This window comes from Panthera pardus, unplaced genomic scaffold, assembly GCF_024362965.1.
Source record: "Panthera pardus isolate Hobbes unplaced genomic scaffold, ASM2436296v1 HiC_scaffold_24, whole genome shotgun sequence".
Taxonomy (NCBI): domain Eukaryota; kingdom Metazoa; phylum Chordata; class Mammalia; order Carnivora; family Felidae; genus Panthera; species Panthera pardus.
In genome coordinates this window covers 87,448,941-87,465,649 of record NW_026526810.1, presented here as the reverse complement: position 1 = coordinate 87,465,649, position 16,709 = coordinate 87,448,941, and the positions used below count along the sequence as shown (strand labels likewise).

Sequence of the window (16,709 nt, the reverse complement as noted above, 5' to 3'; positions counted from 1 at the left end):
TGATCACACAAACTTATTCTGGGCCAAGTTGGTACCCAACACAGTCTCTGAGCCTCTGCAGCAGCACAATTGCAAGTACGTTACTGGGGACAAGACAGTGCCCAGCCATTGCTCAGCAAGACTCTCCCGAGAGAGTCTGAGCAGATACAAGCCACAGGGCCCTCAGAAGTGAGGGGTTTGGAAACACAGCCCCATCTGAGATAAAATTTGGGAGGGAGGTGCTGCCTGGCAGGCTGACAGGTTGGATGCGAACACTAGAGGAGAGGATTGGACAGAAGCTATAGACAAAGGAGGGGCGCTCGATTGCCAGTTGGTGAGAGCACAGAGTTCTGGTGGGAGAGACTGAAAAGTTGGGTGATGCCATTGTTACCTTTCCTGTGCATCCGCATACACACTCACAGGTGCCACACCAATCCACCCCAGTAAGATAAGCAGTGCCACCTGGTGGAGAACAGAGCCATTACACCAGCCCTGTCCAACTGTGCAAACCAAGCTCTAGAGGACCACCACAAGTCTCTCTGTCTGCTTAATTTACTGACTATAAAGTGCTTCATAGTTTACTTCTAGGAGAAACTGGATGTAATTTCATTTGGATTTCATTCTGTTCACTGCTCCATATATTCGGGTTTTTTTTCTTTTCTTATTCTTGGATACAGAAAGATTTTTTTTCCCATTTTTATAAAAAATATCTTTTAATTTTTATGCTATATTTTTTATTACTTTTTTGTAAATTTTCTTACTCTATTTTACTTTCATTTTATATTATTGTATACTTTTTAAATTTTTCAAACATTTTCTTACATTGTTTTCCTTTTTAAAAATTTTCTTTTCTTTCCCTTTTTCTTTATTCTATCAAGTTTCTTTCATTTATTTGATTTTTGTGTCGTTTTGATTTTTTTAATTTTTAATTTTTATTTTATTAATTCTTATTTTTCATCCAAAATGATGACATGAAGGAATTCACCCCAAATGAACAGGAAGAAATGACAGCCAAGGACTTAATCACCACATATGTGTAGGCAGATGTCTGAACAAGAATTTAGAATCACGATAATAAGAACTAGCTGATGTTGAAAAAAGGATAGAATCCCTTCTGCAGAAATAAAAGAAGTAAAATCTAGTCAGGATGAAATTAAAAATGCTATAACTGAGACTCAGCCTTGAATGGATGCCATGGTGTCAAGGATGGATAAAGCAGAGCAATGAATCAGTGATATGGAAGACAAACTTGTGGAGAATAATGAAGCAGAAAAAAAGAGGGAAATTAAGGCAAAAGAACACAATATAAGAATTAGAGAACTCAGTGACTCATTAAAAAGGAATAACATCCAAATTATAGGAGTCTCAGAAGATCAAGAGAGAAAAAGGGGTAGAAGGTTTGTGTGGAAAATCATAGTGGAAAACTTTCCTAACCTAGGGAAAGACACAGACATCAAAATCCAGGAAGCACAGAGAACTTCCATTAGATTCAACAAAAAAGCGACCATCAACAATGGTAGACAAACTCACAAAATACACAGACAAGGAGAGAATTATGAAAGCAGCAAGGGAAAAAAAAGTCCTTAACCTATAAGGGAGGATGGGTTCACACAAACCTATCCACAGAAATTTGGCAGGCAAGAAAGGAGTGGCAGGATATATTCAATGTGCTGAATCAGAAAAACCATGCAGCCAAGAATTCTTTATCCAGCAAGGCTGTCATTCAAAATAGAAGGAGAGGTGAAGAGTTTCCCAGACAAAAACTAATGGAGTTTGTGACCATCAAGTCATCCCTGTAAGAAATTTTAAGGGAGACTCTCTGAGGGCAGAAAAGACAAAACAAAACAAAAAAGATCAAAAGCAACGAAGACTAGAAAGGACCAGTGAACACCACCAGACACTACAACTCTGCAGGCAACACAATGGCAATAAGTTTATATCTTTCAGTACTTACTCTAAACGTCAATGGATTAAATGCTCCAATCAAAAGACATAGGGTACCAGAATGGATAAGAAAACAAGATCCATCTATCTGCTGTTTACAAGAGACCCACTTTAGACCTAAAGACACCTTCAAATTGAAGGTAAGGGGATGGAGAACCATCTATCATGCTAATGGTCAACAAAAGAAAGACGGAGTGGCCATCCTTATATCAGACAATCTAGACTTTAAAATAAAGACTGCGTCAAGAGATGAAGAAGAGCATTATATCATAATTAAGGGGTCCGTCCACCAAGATCTAACTATTGTAAAAATTTATGCTCCCAACACAGAGAACCCAAATGTATAAATCAATTAGTCACAAAAATAAAGAAACTCGTTGACAATAATACCATAATAGTAGGTGAATTCAACACCCCACTAACAGCAATGGACAGATAAATAGAAAATCAACAGGTAACAATGGCTTTGAATGACACACTGGACCAGATGGACATAACAGATATATTCAGAATATTTCATCCTAAAACATCAGAATACATATTCTTCTCGAGTGCACGTGGAACATTCTCCAGAATAGATCACATACTGGGACGCAAATCAGCCCTCAACTAGTACAAAAAAGATCAAGATCATACTGTTCATATATTCACACCACAACGCTATGAAACTCGAAATCAACCACAAGAAAAAATTTGGAAAAACAACAGATACTTGGAGACTAAAGAACATCCTATTAAAAAGTGAATGTGTTCACCAAGAAATTAAAGAGGAAATTAAAAAGTACATGGAAGCCAATGGAAATGATAGCACCACAGACTAAAACCTCTGGGATGCAACAAAGGTTGTCATAAGAGGGAAGTATATAATATGCAGGCCTTCCTAAAGAAGGAAGAAATGTCTCAGCTATACAACCTAACCTTGCACCTAGAAGAAATGGGAAAAGAGCAGCAAATAAAATCCAAAACGAGCAGAAGATGGTAAATGATAAATATGAGAGCAGAAATCAATACTATCAAATTCAACAAAACAGCACAGGTCATTGAAACCAGGAGCTGGTTCTTTGACAGAATTAACAAAATTGATAATCCCCTAGCTAGTTTGATCAAAAAGAAAAAGGAAAGGACACAAATAAATGAAATCAAGAAGGGAAGAGGAGAGATCACAACCAACACTGCAGAAATACAAACAATAATAAGAGAATATTATTAGCAATTATATGCCAATAAATTGGGAAATCTGGAAGAAATGGACAAATTCCTAGAAACATGTACACTACCAAAACTGAAAGAGGAAGAAATAGAAAATTTGAACAAGACCTATAACCAGGAAAGAAATGGAATTAGTAATCAAAAATCTCCCAAAAAACAAGAGTCTGGGGCCAGATGGCTTTCCAGGGGAATTCTACAAAACATTTAAAGAAGAGTTAACACCTATTCTCTTGAAGCTGTTCAAAAAAAATAGAAATGGAAGGAAAACTTCCAATCTCATTCTATGAGGCCAGCATTACCTGATTCCAAAACCAGACAAAGACCCTACTAAAAAGGAGTACTATAGACCAATTTCCCTGATGAACATGGACACAAAAATTCTTAACAAGATCCTAGCCAACTGGATCCAACAATACGTTACAAGAATTATTCACCATGATCAAGTGGGATTTATACCTGGGATGCAGGGCTGGTTCAATATCCACAAGTCAGTCAGTGTGATACATCACATTCATAAATGAAAGAACAAGACTCACATGGTCCTCTCAATAGGTGTAGAGAAAGCATTTGACAAAATACAGCATCCTTTCTTGATAAACACACTCAAAATTGGGATAGAAGGATCATACCTCAAGATCATAAAAACCATATATTAAAGACCCACTGCTAATATCGTTCTCAATGGGGAAAAACTGAAAGCTTTCCCCCTAAGGTCAGGAACATGACAGGGATGTCCACTCTTGTCACTGTTATTCAACATAATATTGGAAGTCCTAGCCTCAGCAATCAGACAACACAAAAGAATAAAAGGGATCCACATCAGCAAGAAGGAAGTCAAACTTTCACTCTTCACAAACAACATGATACTCTATATGGAAAACCCAGAAGATTCCACCAAAAAACCGCTAGAACTGATCCGTGAATTCAGCAGAGTCACAGGATATAAAATCAATGCACAGAAATCGGTTGCATTTCTATACACCAATAATGAGGCAACAGAAAGAGAAATCAAGGAATCAGCCCCATTTACAATTGCACCAAAACCATAAAATACCTAGGAGGTATAACCAAAGAGGTGAAAAATCTATATGCTGAAAAGTATAGAAAGCTTATGAAAAAACTGAAGAGGACACAAAAAAATTGGCAAAATTTTCCATGCTCATGGATTGGAAGAACAAATATTATTAAAATGTTGATATTATCCAAAGCAATCTACATATTTAATACAATACCTATCAAAATAACACCAGCATTCTTTACAGAGCTAGGACAAACAACCCTAAAATTTATATGGAACCAGAAAAGACCCTGAATAGCCAAGGCAATCCAGAAAAAGAAAACCAATGCTGGAGGCACCATAATCCTGGACAGTATGGTACTGGCACAAAAATTGACACTTAGATCAATGGAACAGAATAGAGAACCCAGAAGTGGACCCAGAAACATATGGTTAACTAATCTTTGACAGAGCACGAAAGAATATCCAATGGAATAAAGACAGTGTCTTCAGCAAATGGTGTTTGGAAACCTGGACAACAATATGCAGTAGAATGAACCTGGTCCACTTCCTTACATCATATGCAAAAATAAATTCAAAATGGATGAAGGACCTAAATGTAAGATAGGAAGCCATCAAAATCCTAGAGGAGAAAGTAGACAAAAACCTCTTTGATCATGGCTGCAGCTACTTCTTACTCAACATGTCTCCAGAGGCAAAGGAAACAAAAGCAAAAATGAACTATTGGGACCTCATCAAGATAAAAAGCTACTGCTCAGCAAAGGAAATAATCAGCAAAACAAAAAGACAACCAATGGAATGGGAGAAGATATTTGCAAATGACATATCAGATAAAGGGTTAGTATCCAAAATCTATAAAGAACTTAATCAAACTCAACACCCAAAAAAACAAATAATCCAGTGAAGAAATGGGCAGATGACATGAATAGACAGTTTTCCAAAAAAGACATCTATATTGCCAACAGACACATGAAAAAATGCTCAACATCATTCATCTTCAAGGAAATACAAATCAAAACCACAATGAGATACCATCTCAAACCAGTCAGAATGGCTAAAATTAGTAATTCTGGCAATGACACATATTGGTTAGGATATGGAGAAAGAGAAACACTTTTGCACTCCTGGTGGAAATGCAAACTTATGCAACCACTCTGGAAAACAGTATGAAGGGTCCTCAAATAATAAAAAATAGAACTACCCTACAATTCAGCAATTGCGCTACTAGGTATTTATCCAAATATACAGGTGTGCTGTTTCGAAGGGGCATATGTGCCCCAGTGTTTACAGCAGCACTATTGATAATAGCTGAAGTATGGAAAGAGCCCAAATGTTCAACAACAGATGAATGGATAAAAAAGATGTGACATATGTGTATATATACACAGACACACACACACACACTCGCACGCGCACATGCGTGCATACATACACACACAATGGTGTATTACTCGGGAATCAAAAAGAATGAAATCTTGCCATTTCCAACAACAAGGATGTAATTAGAGTGTATTATGGTAAGCACAATTAGAGAAAGGCAAATATCATGACTTTACTCATATGTAGAATTTAAGATACAAAACAGATGAACATAAGGGAAGGAAAACAATATGAAAACAGGAAGGGGGACAAAACATAACAGATTCTTAGATATGGGAACAAACTGAGGGTTGCTGAGGGTTTTGGGTGGGGGGATTGCTAAATAGGCAAGGGACATTAAGGAAGACACTTGTTGGGAGGAGCACTGGGTATTATATGTCAGGGATGAGTCACTGGATTCTACTCCTGAAATCATTATTGCACTATATGCTGACTCACTTGGATGTAAAGTAAAAAACTGAAAAAAAAAAAATCTTAGTCAACTGGTTCTAGAGTAACATTTTCTTTCAACTATACTTTCTAGCTAAGCACACACTTTTCTAGGCATTGTGTTTAGTTAGTATAAGTGAGAACTCTGTAATACACTGAGAATATATTTTAAATATAAGTTCTAGAAACACACGCACTATGTATATTCATGTGGGATGAATTTGCAATTGTTTGTACAGAAAAATTACAGTGTCTTTCCTAAAGAAAAATTAAAGATAGGACATTGTTTCTAAGCCCCCTGAGGAAAGTGGACTGATTTAAGACTGAATTTTGACAGTGAATGAGTGGAATTATAGCCACAGTGCCCCTGCATACTGAAGGAGAGATTCATTTGACACATTTGCAAAACTAGGTGTGAATGTCCATGTGTGAGCAAGCTTTTTTTTTTGTTGCAAATGAGCAGGTAGTGCTTATATGTCTTCTCACTATGTATTCTGACCCTTTTGAAGAGTATATGAAAGTATTACAATTTTTAGGATTTGAGTGATGTTATACATTGTTACCTGTAGATATTATCTGGAAAAAACATTTTGAAAATTACTATACCAAATATGATTTCATTGGGATACTGTTTATCATTTCCATAATTCATTTACTTATGAGAAGAACTATTTGGAGAAGATGCATTAATGACCTTAAAGTAACAAAATCTCAAGAGACCTATTTTAAATTGCGCAGTAGGGGTTTTTTTTTCTTTAATTTTTTATTGTTGTTGTTTGTTTGCTCTTTTACCCTTTGAATAATTTCATTGTTTTACATGGTCTTTCCTGGATTATCAAGAGTTTGTGCAGCTTGCCTGATTTGAGTGTATGATTTTGCAGATTTACCTGGAAGATCTAGGTCTTGAACTCCTGAATATAAGATAGCAAGAGCAGTAATTATTTAGAAACATTCATGAATGCTTCTTTAAGACAGTTCTGTATCTGTCATCTATCATTGATACATATACACAAAATATTTATGTTTATAAATTTAATTGCCTGTTATTAGATTGATTTCAATAACTGTTCTACCAACAGTTTTTCGTTTATTAGCTCTTCTTCAGAATCCTTTTCTCTCAAAACATTTCATGTTGAAGTCTATATAGATTGCAGCATTTGTTAAATAAACTCCATTATTAAGTACACTGTTCTGATCTTTGCATAATAATTGGCATAACCACCACCAGAAATAGATTTCTCCCTTTATGAAGCTAATTTGCAAAGAAAATGTTGAGTTTTCATTGTAGACTGTTAGTTTTTATCTCCAGGCATATTGCGGTATTATTTTTAAATGCATGTGGTGTTTTTGTTGTTTGTTTGTTTTTGTTTTATTTAAAGACATTTTCCTTCAAAATAAGACAATCTGCTAGATTTTGATAATAATATGATTTAATACACTATAATGCCATGATTCATTCATTCATTCATTTTGGTTACTGTTGACTTTTTCTAACGACCTTTTCTACGTTTTCAGGGTGAAACCAAGATCTTAAAACTAAAGAATCTTCGACCTCAGGACTATGCTAATTATAGCTGCATTGCTTCAGTGAGGAATGTATGTAATATTCCTGATAAGATGGTGTCATTTAGACTTTCCAACAAAACAGGTATGGAGCTATCTCTCAGTGTCTTATGTCTTTTATCCATTGTTAATGTTTAAAAAGGCTCTAACTTTCTTGTAGACCAAATTATTTCTTTAGTATAAGTAGGTACAAGGCATCTTTATTTTTCCCCCAGAAAAGTCTGTGATATCTGGAAAGCTTTTAGTAAATGCACACTTTACAATGCAATATATTCCCATGTTAGGTTTGTTTATATTGCATACAAAATTGTGCTTCCTTAAGATATTGTATTCATAAATGTCACAAGCATGCCCATGTCCTGTTCAAAACATTCTGAGAAATATTAGATTCTTCATATAAAAATTTATGGTCTAAATTGCTAAAAGTGTTTTGTAATTCCAAAGCTAAGTAACAGAATCCCTCTCTTACTCTGTTTCAAGTCAAGATAGTTAATTGGTAATTTCAGGTAGGTGTTTTCTGGAAAGCATTTTTGTAGAAAATGTCAAAACATTAGCAAGATTGCAACTTAAGTCAGCCTGTGTTTAGTACTATAGACCTCAGAATAACTGCAAACATATTAAAAGGGAATTGCTAAATGAAAGAACAAAGAGAGAGCATGGGAATGGACTGTCTTTTCTATGATTGTGTCTAGTCACCCCAATCAAATAGAATTTGAACTGGTGTTGAGAAACTTGCAGTGGCAATTAATATAAATTGTTACTTTTAAATAATGCTATTAAAATATGGAGTTTTAAAAGGACTTTTCTCATTAACAGAAACCTGGAAAGGTGTGTGTTGGGTGTGCATGGGTATAGGTTTTGATTCTGCCACTTATTAGCACTTGGATTTTGTTGAACAAATCACTTCACACTTCTTTGCCTCAGTTTCCTCATAAATTCTTAACGTTGTAGAGAAGAATTCATGAGTTAATATACATAAAGCACTTGGAACACTTTGTCAGTTTTTTTCAACAAAGAACTAGTCAGCATCCCCATCCAGCTCATTTGGTAAGAAGATTAAACCTGGGACTTTATTGGAAGGTGGAAAAAACATGTGCTCAAACATTGACCCATCAACATATGTTCCATTGAGTTGTTAAAATTTTGAAAGTCATTTTAAAAATGTATTCATTCATTTATTTGTCAGAAGTGTATTGGGTTCCTATTATGGGTCAGCAATGATAGGCACAGGAATATTGGATAAGATGTAAATTGCCTTAAACTGGAGAAATGATTTCTTAAGCAGCAGGTAAAAGTCATTTGTGGAAGGTAGAAGAAGAAAGTGGGAGATGAAAATAAACTTTATCAAGAAGGATGAGAAAGACTTGAGGGAAACTACGTTGAATAAAAAAAAATAGAAATATAAAATTTTAGGAGACCTAAGACTTATAGAAGTTAATAATCTCATTTCACTTAAAAAAGAAGAAATATGATATTGAGAAATAATTCTCAGAGATTAACATGTAAGAACTGGGTGTGATGATGCTATTGTTCTTGGCATGAAATACTTTGTGAATTATTATAACTGATTTTGTTTTTCTTAGTTTCTTTAATTTATTTTTAAAATACACATGATCCAGAGAGAAAAATTAGAAATAAAATGTAAGTAGGTTCTATGGGATGGGGAAACATTGTGACATAATATGGACAAAGTAGTAGGTATTATTACATATGTCACAGCTTTGCCCTTGACAATGTTTTATTACTTTTAAAAGTATTTCTTGTTTATTGTCTCAGTTTATCTTTATAACTACTGGGATGTAAGCAGTTAGATGTTTTGTTTTCTTTTTATCACGTCTTTATCATTTGACACATAACATACTATCCCATAGTGATTAAAGTATCCTCATTGGGTTGTTTTGAGAATGAACTAAATCAACATAAACAAAAATTCTTTGAAGTCTAAGAGGTACAACAAAATTATAGTTAACATTTTTTTTCTGCTTCAGGAATGTATACTTTATTATTTCTCAATGTTCTATGGCTACTAATAACAGGGGACAAAATCTAACCCAATGTTGGAGGAGTTGTTTTAAATAGGAGACTGACTAGCTATTCAAAATTTTTTGTAGAGCTAGAGAAAATGAACTTAAATTTCAACCGGAGTTTTATTAGGAAAAAAAAATCACGTATTATCCTAAAGCTGAATGGAGAAGATTACCATGAGAGGTGATAGACTTTCCCTGCCTGAGGTCTTAGAAAGCAGTTGGGTGACTTTATTTCTGAGGTGATTTTTAACATTTGCAGCTGAGAAAGCAAAGATTTGACTCCCTGTCTTACAGAGAGCACAGGAACTCTGTAATATAGATGTTTTGTTTAACTGTTCAGTTTTCTGTTCCATTCTTTATTTTTCAGACTGCAGTGTTGCATATGTAGACTGAGGTAACAAAATAACCTATTTTTCTCTTTTATAAATTATCTCACAAAAATCTTAAATTGATGTTCACTGAAAAATGAGCATCAGAGTCATGGTAAATAATTGGGTTTAAAAATACAAGTTAGTGCCTTGTTTGACTCTTCACTAACTATAATTGGGCACGTCCTGCAGCCTGGTGCTTTACATATTCAGTCCAGGTTTCTTCTGCATTTTCACCATCTGGTTGTACTCTAAGTTGAAAGAGTTGGTGCATTTCAAATAGGTGGAATCTTGAGGTGGCTCTCAAATTACACCAGGAATAAATTAAGCTTTCAGCATCTTCATGCAAACAGGTCAATAAACTGACAAGTGCATACAGGCTATTTCATTGCTAACACTGGAAGATCAGGAGTCACCATGGCCATAATCGATGTGAGAGACAGGTGCTCTTTATCGTTTCACTCTTGTGAATCTTTAGATGACATAAAGTTCCCATATTTTTAACTCTTGGTTTGCAAAATGTCAAGGAAAATATTTAAAGTATTGAGGGGGAGAATATTCTATTACAAATATTGTAATATCTGTGATTGCTCTTGTTTGTTAATTAATTTGACGAAAGGATAACTTTGGAAATAATTTTTGTAATGGAGATCAAATAATTGACTATTAAATGTATTTTTGGTATAATTTTATTCTAACATCTCAGGGAAACTTTTTAATTGTAATCAGGGTATTGATCTGCTTTGCACAATGCCCAAATGACGTAGCATATGAAGATGGAGACAGTCCTCTGTGAATAACGTTTTCAAAAAGTTTTTGCAGCAGAACAGTTGCATCATGGAGTATCGTTCTCTGGGCCCTTCCTATACCTGCTGAATTACACTTCTTGCAATGTATACACTTTAACCAAGTATAAATGATTGCTTTGGAAAACAAAAACTGTCTGTATCATTAGAGTGTTTTCCATGAACCAGTCTATTTTGTGAATAGGAACTTTTGTTAATAAGAGTCTGTTTTTTTATAGAACTGCTTAGAAAAGCCATGTTTAGGTGTCATTTTAAAAGGCAGCATCATTTGTAGATTTACCAACATATTTCCTTAAATTTTCTGCTATGAATTGGCATCTAGTAGAGCTTATAATTGAATATCATTGGACCATGGAGTGTCCAATCATTTGTTGGCCCCTGTTGGTTACTTGGCATGCTATGGAAAATCTCCTATCATAGAAATGTCATTATTTATCATACCTGATCTAGCTGTCTTAGAACTTATCATGACAGTTCATAGAATTTTATAAAATATGAAGATTTTAGGTGTATTAACTTCTTATCATAATGTTGTAGCAGAGACCAAAGTTGTTTCCTACTCCTGTTTGGAAGACAAAGATTAGCTCTTGATTGGTAAATTCCCAATGTAGCTGTATTTTTCTTAGTTCATTAAAACAAACCTGTTAAAATTTGTAAATTTAGAATATTAATAAATATAGGTATATATTTTAAATTATCATAATTATGGTAACTTGGAATATTAAATACTAAAATTTCTCAGATAATTTATACTTCTAACATGAGGGCACATAGGAATTATGATAAAGCAAATTTAATTTATTTTAATTTATTTCTAGCACTTATATATTGATGTGTCATGATTTGAAAGGCAAGTAAGAATTAAGTAGGTTACTTATATTAGGATGAAAAACATATTTTGTACCTGCTTGAGAGGTTATGATGTAGTCTATAAAGAAATGGGACAGGTGGGGCTAATTTTACTTAATTATATAGTCTTTTGATTTAGTCTGCTCACATTTAGCATTTATAAAAATTACCTAATTAAGATGTCTTCCTGAAATGTGCATCACATTTAGGAACCAATTCATCATAAAAGTTATTGCTGGCTAAATAAATAGGGCAAACCTATACCCCTTTCTCCTCTTCCTCTCTCTCTCCCTTCTATCTCTTTTTCATCTTCTTTCTCTTCTTCCCCCCTCGCCCCCTTTAATCTGTCTCAATAAGAGAGGTTAGGAGAAATCTCTGTTTCTTATGCTAGGTAACTGTTGCCTTTTCTGTTAGATAACCCACCTGGTAGGTATAATATAAATTCCCAGAAATTACAATAAACTTCAATGTAAGATTTTTTGTACATTGTGATTTATGGTTGTTTTATGTTTATGGGAATTTAATAGGTGTTATGAGAAATAAAATAATATTTCAGTTATAGGAGTAGTATAGGAATAGCTGTAGATATGAAATAAAAATACATAAACACTTTCTCTTGTAAAATGGTATGCCCTTTTTCATAGATAGCCCATTTAAGTGCAAAGAAAGGGGCAGTAGACATTTTGCTGTACATGTGGGTTCTGACCTCAGGCATTTTTCTTAGCTATATGGATATTTGAGTGTCTTGCCTTTTGGTGGTCTCTCCTGCATCTATACAATCAGTAGTATCATTTATTAGGACTTAAATATGGTGTTTCAGGGACACCTGGGTGGCTCAGTTAGTGAAGAGTCCATCTTCAGCTCAGGTCATGATCTCACAGTTGGTGGGTTTGAGCCCCACGTTGGGCTCTGTGCTGACAGCTCTGTGCCTGGAGCCTACTTCAGATTCTTTGTCTCCCTCTCTCTGCTCCTCCCCTGCTCACAATCTGATTCTCACTCAAAAATAAATAAACCTTAAAAAAATTTAAAAAAAATATGGCATTTCACCAACAATAACTCTTTAAAAAAAGACTACATTTGTGAGAAGTACATAGTGCAAATACAATGACTTCCTTGTACTAGTTTTGCTGCCATAACAGAATGCCATAGATGGGTGGCCTAACAACAGAAACTTATGTTTTCACAGTCTAGAGGCTGGAAGTCTAAGATTAAGATGCTGTTCGAGTTGAGTTTTGGTGAGGCCTCTCTTTCTTGGCTTGTAGATAGCTGCCTTCCCAGCTGTGGTCTTTCCTCTGTGGTTCACAGAGGGAGGGCATGAATGAGCTAGAGTTCTTGTGTCTCTTCCTCCTCTCATAAAGACACAGCAGATTACAGTCCCACCTTTATGACCTCATTTAACCTTAATTATGTCCTAAAGGCCCTATCTCCAATACAGTCACACCGGGGGTTAGGGCTTGAACATATTGAATTTAGGGGCACACATTTCAGTCCATAACACTTTGAAATGACTGAAAGGTAGCCTTTGCATTTAGGATTCCTTTTCTTTTAAAATTTCAGATATAAGTTTATAATATATGTAAAATCCATGTAAGAAAATGAATCTAACATTTAAAGAAAAAAAAAAAAAACCTTTCTTCATTAGTATCACAAAGTATTTCAACTCTAGTGAGAGTGTTTGTGGCCCTGTAATTTTAGGTTTGGAGATAAAGTAAGGAAGCAACTGTAGAAGGTGAATGAAAACCTAGTGAGGGCAGAAATCACTATTGTAATAGTATTAGCATGAAATTTTAAGAGCATGATCAAAATATTGAAATAAGATCACAGATAATATACAGACAACCCATACGTTATTTTTCTGATTTCCTTTTTGGTGAAGTTAGTATGTGCAACAGAAAATAAAACAGAAGGAAAAAAACAGAAAAAAGCCGAAAATCACCATTTCACACACTGAAATATTGGGAACATGAGTGCCTTAATGGAGATTTTTTATCATAGATAATTCACATTTTCTAAAACTGGTATTTACTACTAGATCCACCAACAGAACACACATAATGTTGATATGCTATCATTAGAGAATGAGATGTTTCCTATAACTCTTTTGCATGAATTTGGAAATTCAAAAATCTTAGATTCAAATTCTGGTTTTCTGAACTTGTAGATGTTACTTAGTTTCTTTAAACTTATTTTCCCCCCACATAAAATGGGGATAATACAAAGTTCCACGTTATTTAGTTTTGTAGGCTCTAAATGCTATTAAATGAAAAACTTAAAAAAAATATCTGGCATATAACAAATATAATATATAGTAGCTATAATTGGGTTGTTAACCTAGGTAATAGAAAGAAGGAATAAAATGACACCATTAGTAATAATGATGAGATGGTGATAAGAATCTTAGGGTTTTTGCTAGGATATGGTTTACAGCTTCAACCACTGATGACTAATCTTGAAAAAAAGTTCATAATCGTTTTGTGAATTACTGTTATCAGTGGGTGAATTAAATAATAATTTCTCAGAAAAATCTATAGAAATGCGTACATAGTCTGGTCTACTATATAAAGTATTATTGACAAAAATGTTTAACAGAAATCAAAGTATTATTTTGCGAAATTAATAATGGTATGTAAGGTAAATTGAAAAAGCTTTCAATTGTGTTGATATGCAGCAGATTCTTAATATGAGTGCTCATCTTTTCCTAAGGTAATTGAACTTATATATGACCTATTCTCACTAATGTCTCTTCAGAAATGTGAAAATACAGGTGATGAGTAAGCAGTGAATCTGGAGATAGAAGCAGTGTCATTATGGGGTTTCAACTTTGGTCTTCCTGAGACTGTTTCCAGAGCAACAAGGTGACCCAGATTTCCCAAAATCCTATTTCTATAGTAACAAGAAGTTTGCATGTTGCTGAGATCTCCCTACACCTGTGCATTTTGTTGTCCTAGCAGTGCATTTTTCAAGTTTGTTATATCCAAAGTTATTCTTGGATTATGAATTCTTATATAAAATATTCCTCAGAAGCCATCAGCTCTCCCAGAAGGTATCAGAACCTAGACACAGTAGATATCTAAACATGGAACAAGATTAAAAAACACTGTTAATGAGGGGTGCCTGGATGGCTCAGTTGGTTAAGCATCCAACTCTTCATTTCGGTTCAGGTCATGATCTTGCAGTTCGTGGGTTCGAACCCTGCTGTCAGCATAGAGCCTGCTTGGGATTCTCTCTCTCTCCCTCTCTCCCTGCCTCTACCCCACTCATGCTCGCTCTCTCTCTCTCTCTCTCTCAAAAATAAATAAACATTAAAAAAACACTGTTAGTCAAATGAAACACTTATCATTCATTGACAAGGCTGTAAACTATTGACATTCTGTCTCACAAATTACCACAAATAGTTTGGAGCATATCAAATAGTTTGTGATTTAGCAAACATCTAGAATAATTCATTGGTAAGATTTTTCTAATTTTAAGTAGTTACTATTCTTCTTATGCTGTTAGACTATAATTAAATTGAATAATTTAAAAATTACTCATGAGAATAGAAAGTTCAAACCATGTATTTTATAATATTTCTTTCAGCAAGTTGAGTGAAGATAAGCTAAAATAAAATAAGGATTTTTATATCCCTGAGAATAATTCATTTTTTAAATTTTAAATTGCTTCTAGATTATGGATTTATAGGCCACAGCTTAGTACTTTTCAAGATTCTATTGTTCTAGTGAAACTGCTTGAAATTATGCTATTATAGGTACTAATTAAATTGGTAGAAATGCATTTTAGACTTCTTTCATGGTTTTTGAATTTGCCACTCATAACTTGTGATACAGAATAACTCCACGATCATTTGTCGAAAAATTTGCATTTGTATATTATTGGCTGTCAAGATGAAGGTAAAATAATTTCCGTTAGTTCATGTACCTAATCCCATTATTTATTCACCCTAATCCTAGAATTGATTACAGCAAATGATCATCTTTAAGGTTACCAACGATCCCAGTTTGTCCTAGACTCAGTGAAAGTCCCAATTCTGGAAAACTCTTTAATCCCAGGCAAACCAGTATGTTTAATTACCCAGTGATCTAATTCCACATGCAGCCTCTTTCCATATAGGATACTAGTCTTAATGACAATTGTTAATACTGCTGCATATACAGCTTTAAGCCACTCTTTTGTAAAGAAGCATCAGTGAGAATACCTGGGTATGGATCCTGGCTCTCCCCACGCCATTGGTGCTATGACCAATTCTGTCAACTCTTTGAACTTGCTTTTCTGTCAAGTCATATTGATAATTTGCTCTGAGGTTGGTTTCAGATTGATGACAAGACAACATTCACTCTAAAATTTCATTTTTATTTAGCAAGGTAACATCAACAACAATAAAAACCTACATGAATGAGGTGGCTGGTTGCAAAGAAGTGGATGAAACCTATACATACTCAGGTACTCTTGAGCCCCAAGGTCCATCAAGAAAGGTTCAGGCTCACACAGTTTAGGAATATTAATACCTCATTGTGCTTGTTGCCCTTTTATATATGGGATTTACATTACTATCCAGGAAAAAGTGAAGCTACTAAATAATCTATGAACCGAATGCACCAATTCTAGAGAATCTTTGCAAATATTGTACTTTCATTATTTCTTATACAAAATTTAAAGAATTCAGCGGCAGGAAGGCTTTAATGTCCTTCAAGAGAGGATGCATCCCTGGCTACTGTTCTCCCTCAAGCTCTAAGGCATTTCAAAGTATCAAGTTTATTTTTACCTCATCATACATACTGGAAAGATTAAATGAGATTAGCCACATTACTCATAGGATTTAAGTCACCGTGGTGGGCTAAGTTGTAGCCTTGTGGTCACTGTTACTATCATAAAGTCATGTGAGCCACAGTAGCCATAATTTAAAAGATTCATATTGGTTCATGCAGACTTTTAATTAAAATCAGGGAGAGACAGAGAGAGAGAGACCCTGTAGTAGTTGATACATAGGGTATGTAGTATATTGTTACAGGGACTGGAAGCTGAGAGATTGGTACATGGGAAATAACAGACAAGCTGAGTATCAGAAATGCATTAACATCAATCTTTTGATTATAAGTCCAGACATCACATGCACTTTTGGTTTGCTATTGTGGCAGTT

At 34.6% G+C, this 16,709-nt stretch overlaps 1 protein-coding gene across 2 annotated transcripts in view; it reads left to right on the top strand.

Annotated features, from left to right (window-relative positions):
* MDGA2 (MAM domain containing glycosylphosphatidylinositol anchor 2) overlaps positions 1-16,709 on the top strand; it is an 857,656-nt gene that overhangs the window by 548,972 nt on the left and 291,975 nt on the right. For both annotated transcript variants that reach the window (XR_002080692.2, XM_019451903.2), the window contains exon 5: positions 7,475-7,607. Coding sequence is in view for 1 of the 2 variants with exons in the window: in XM_019451903.2 (XP_019307448.1) it covers positions 7,475-7,607 (133 nt within the window). In the remaining variant the exon portion in view is untranslated. The remainder of the gene's footprint in view (positions 1-7,474; positions 7,608-16,709) is intronic.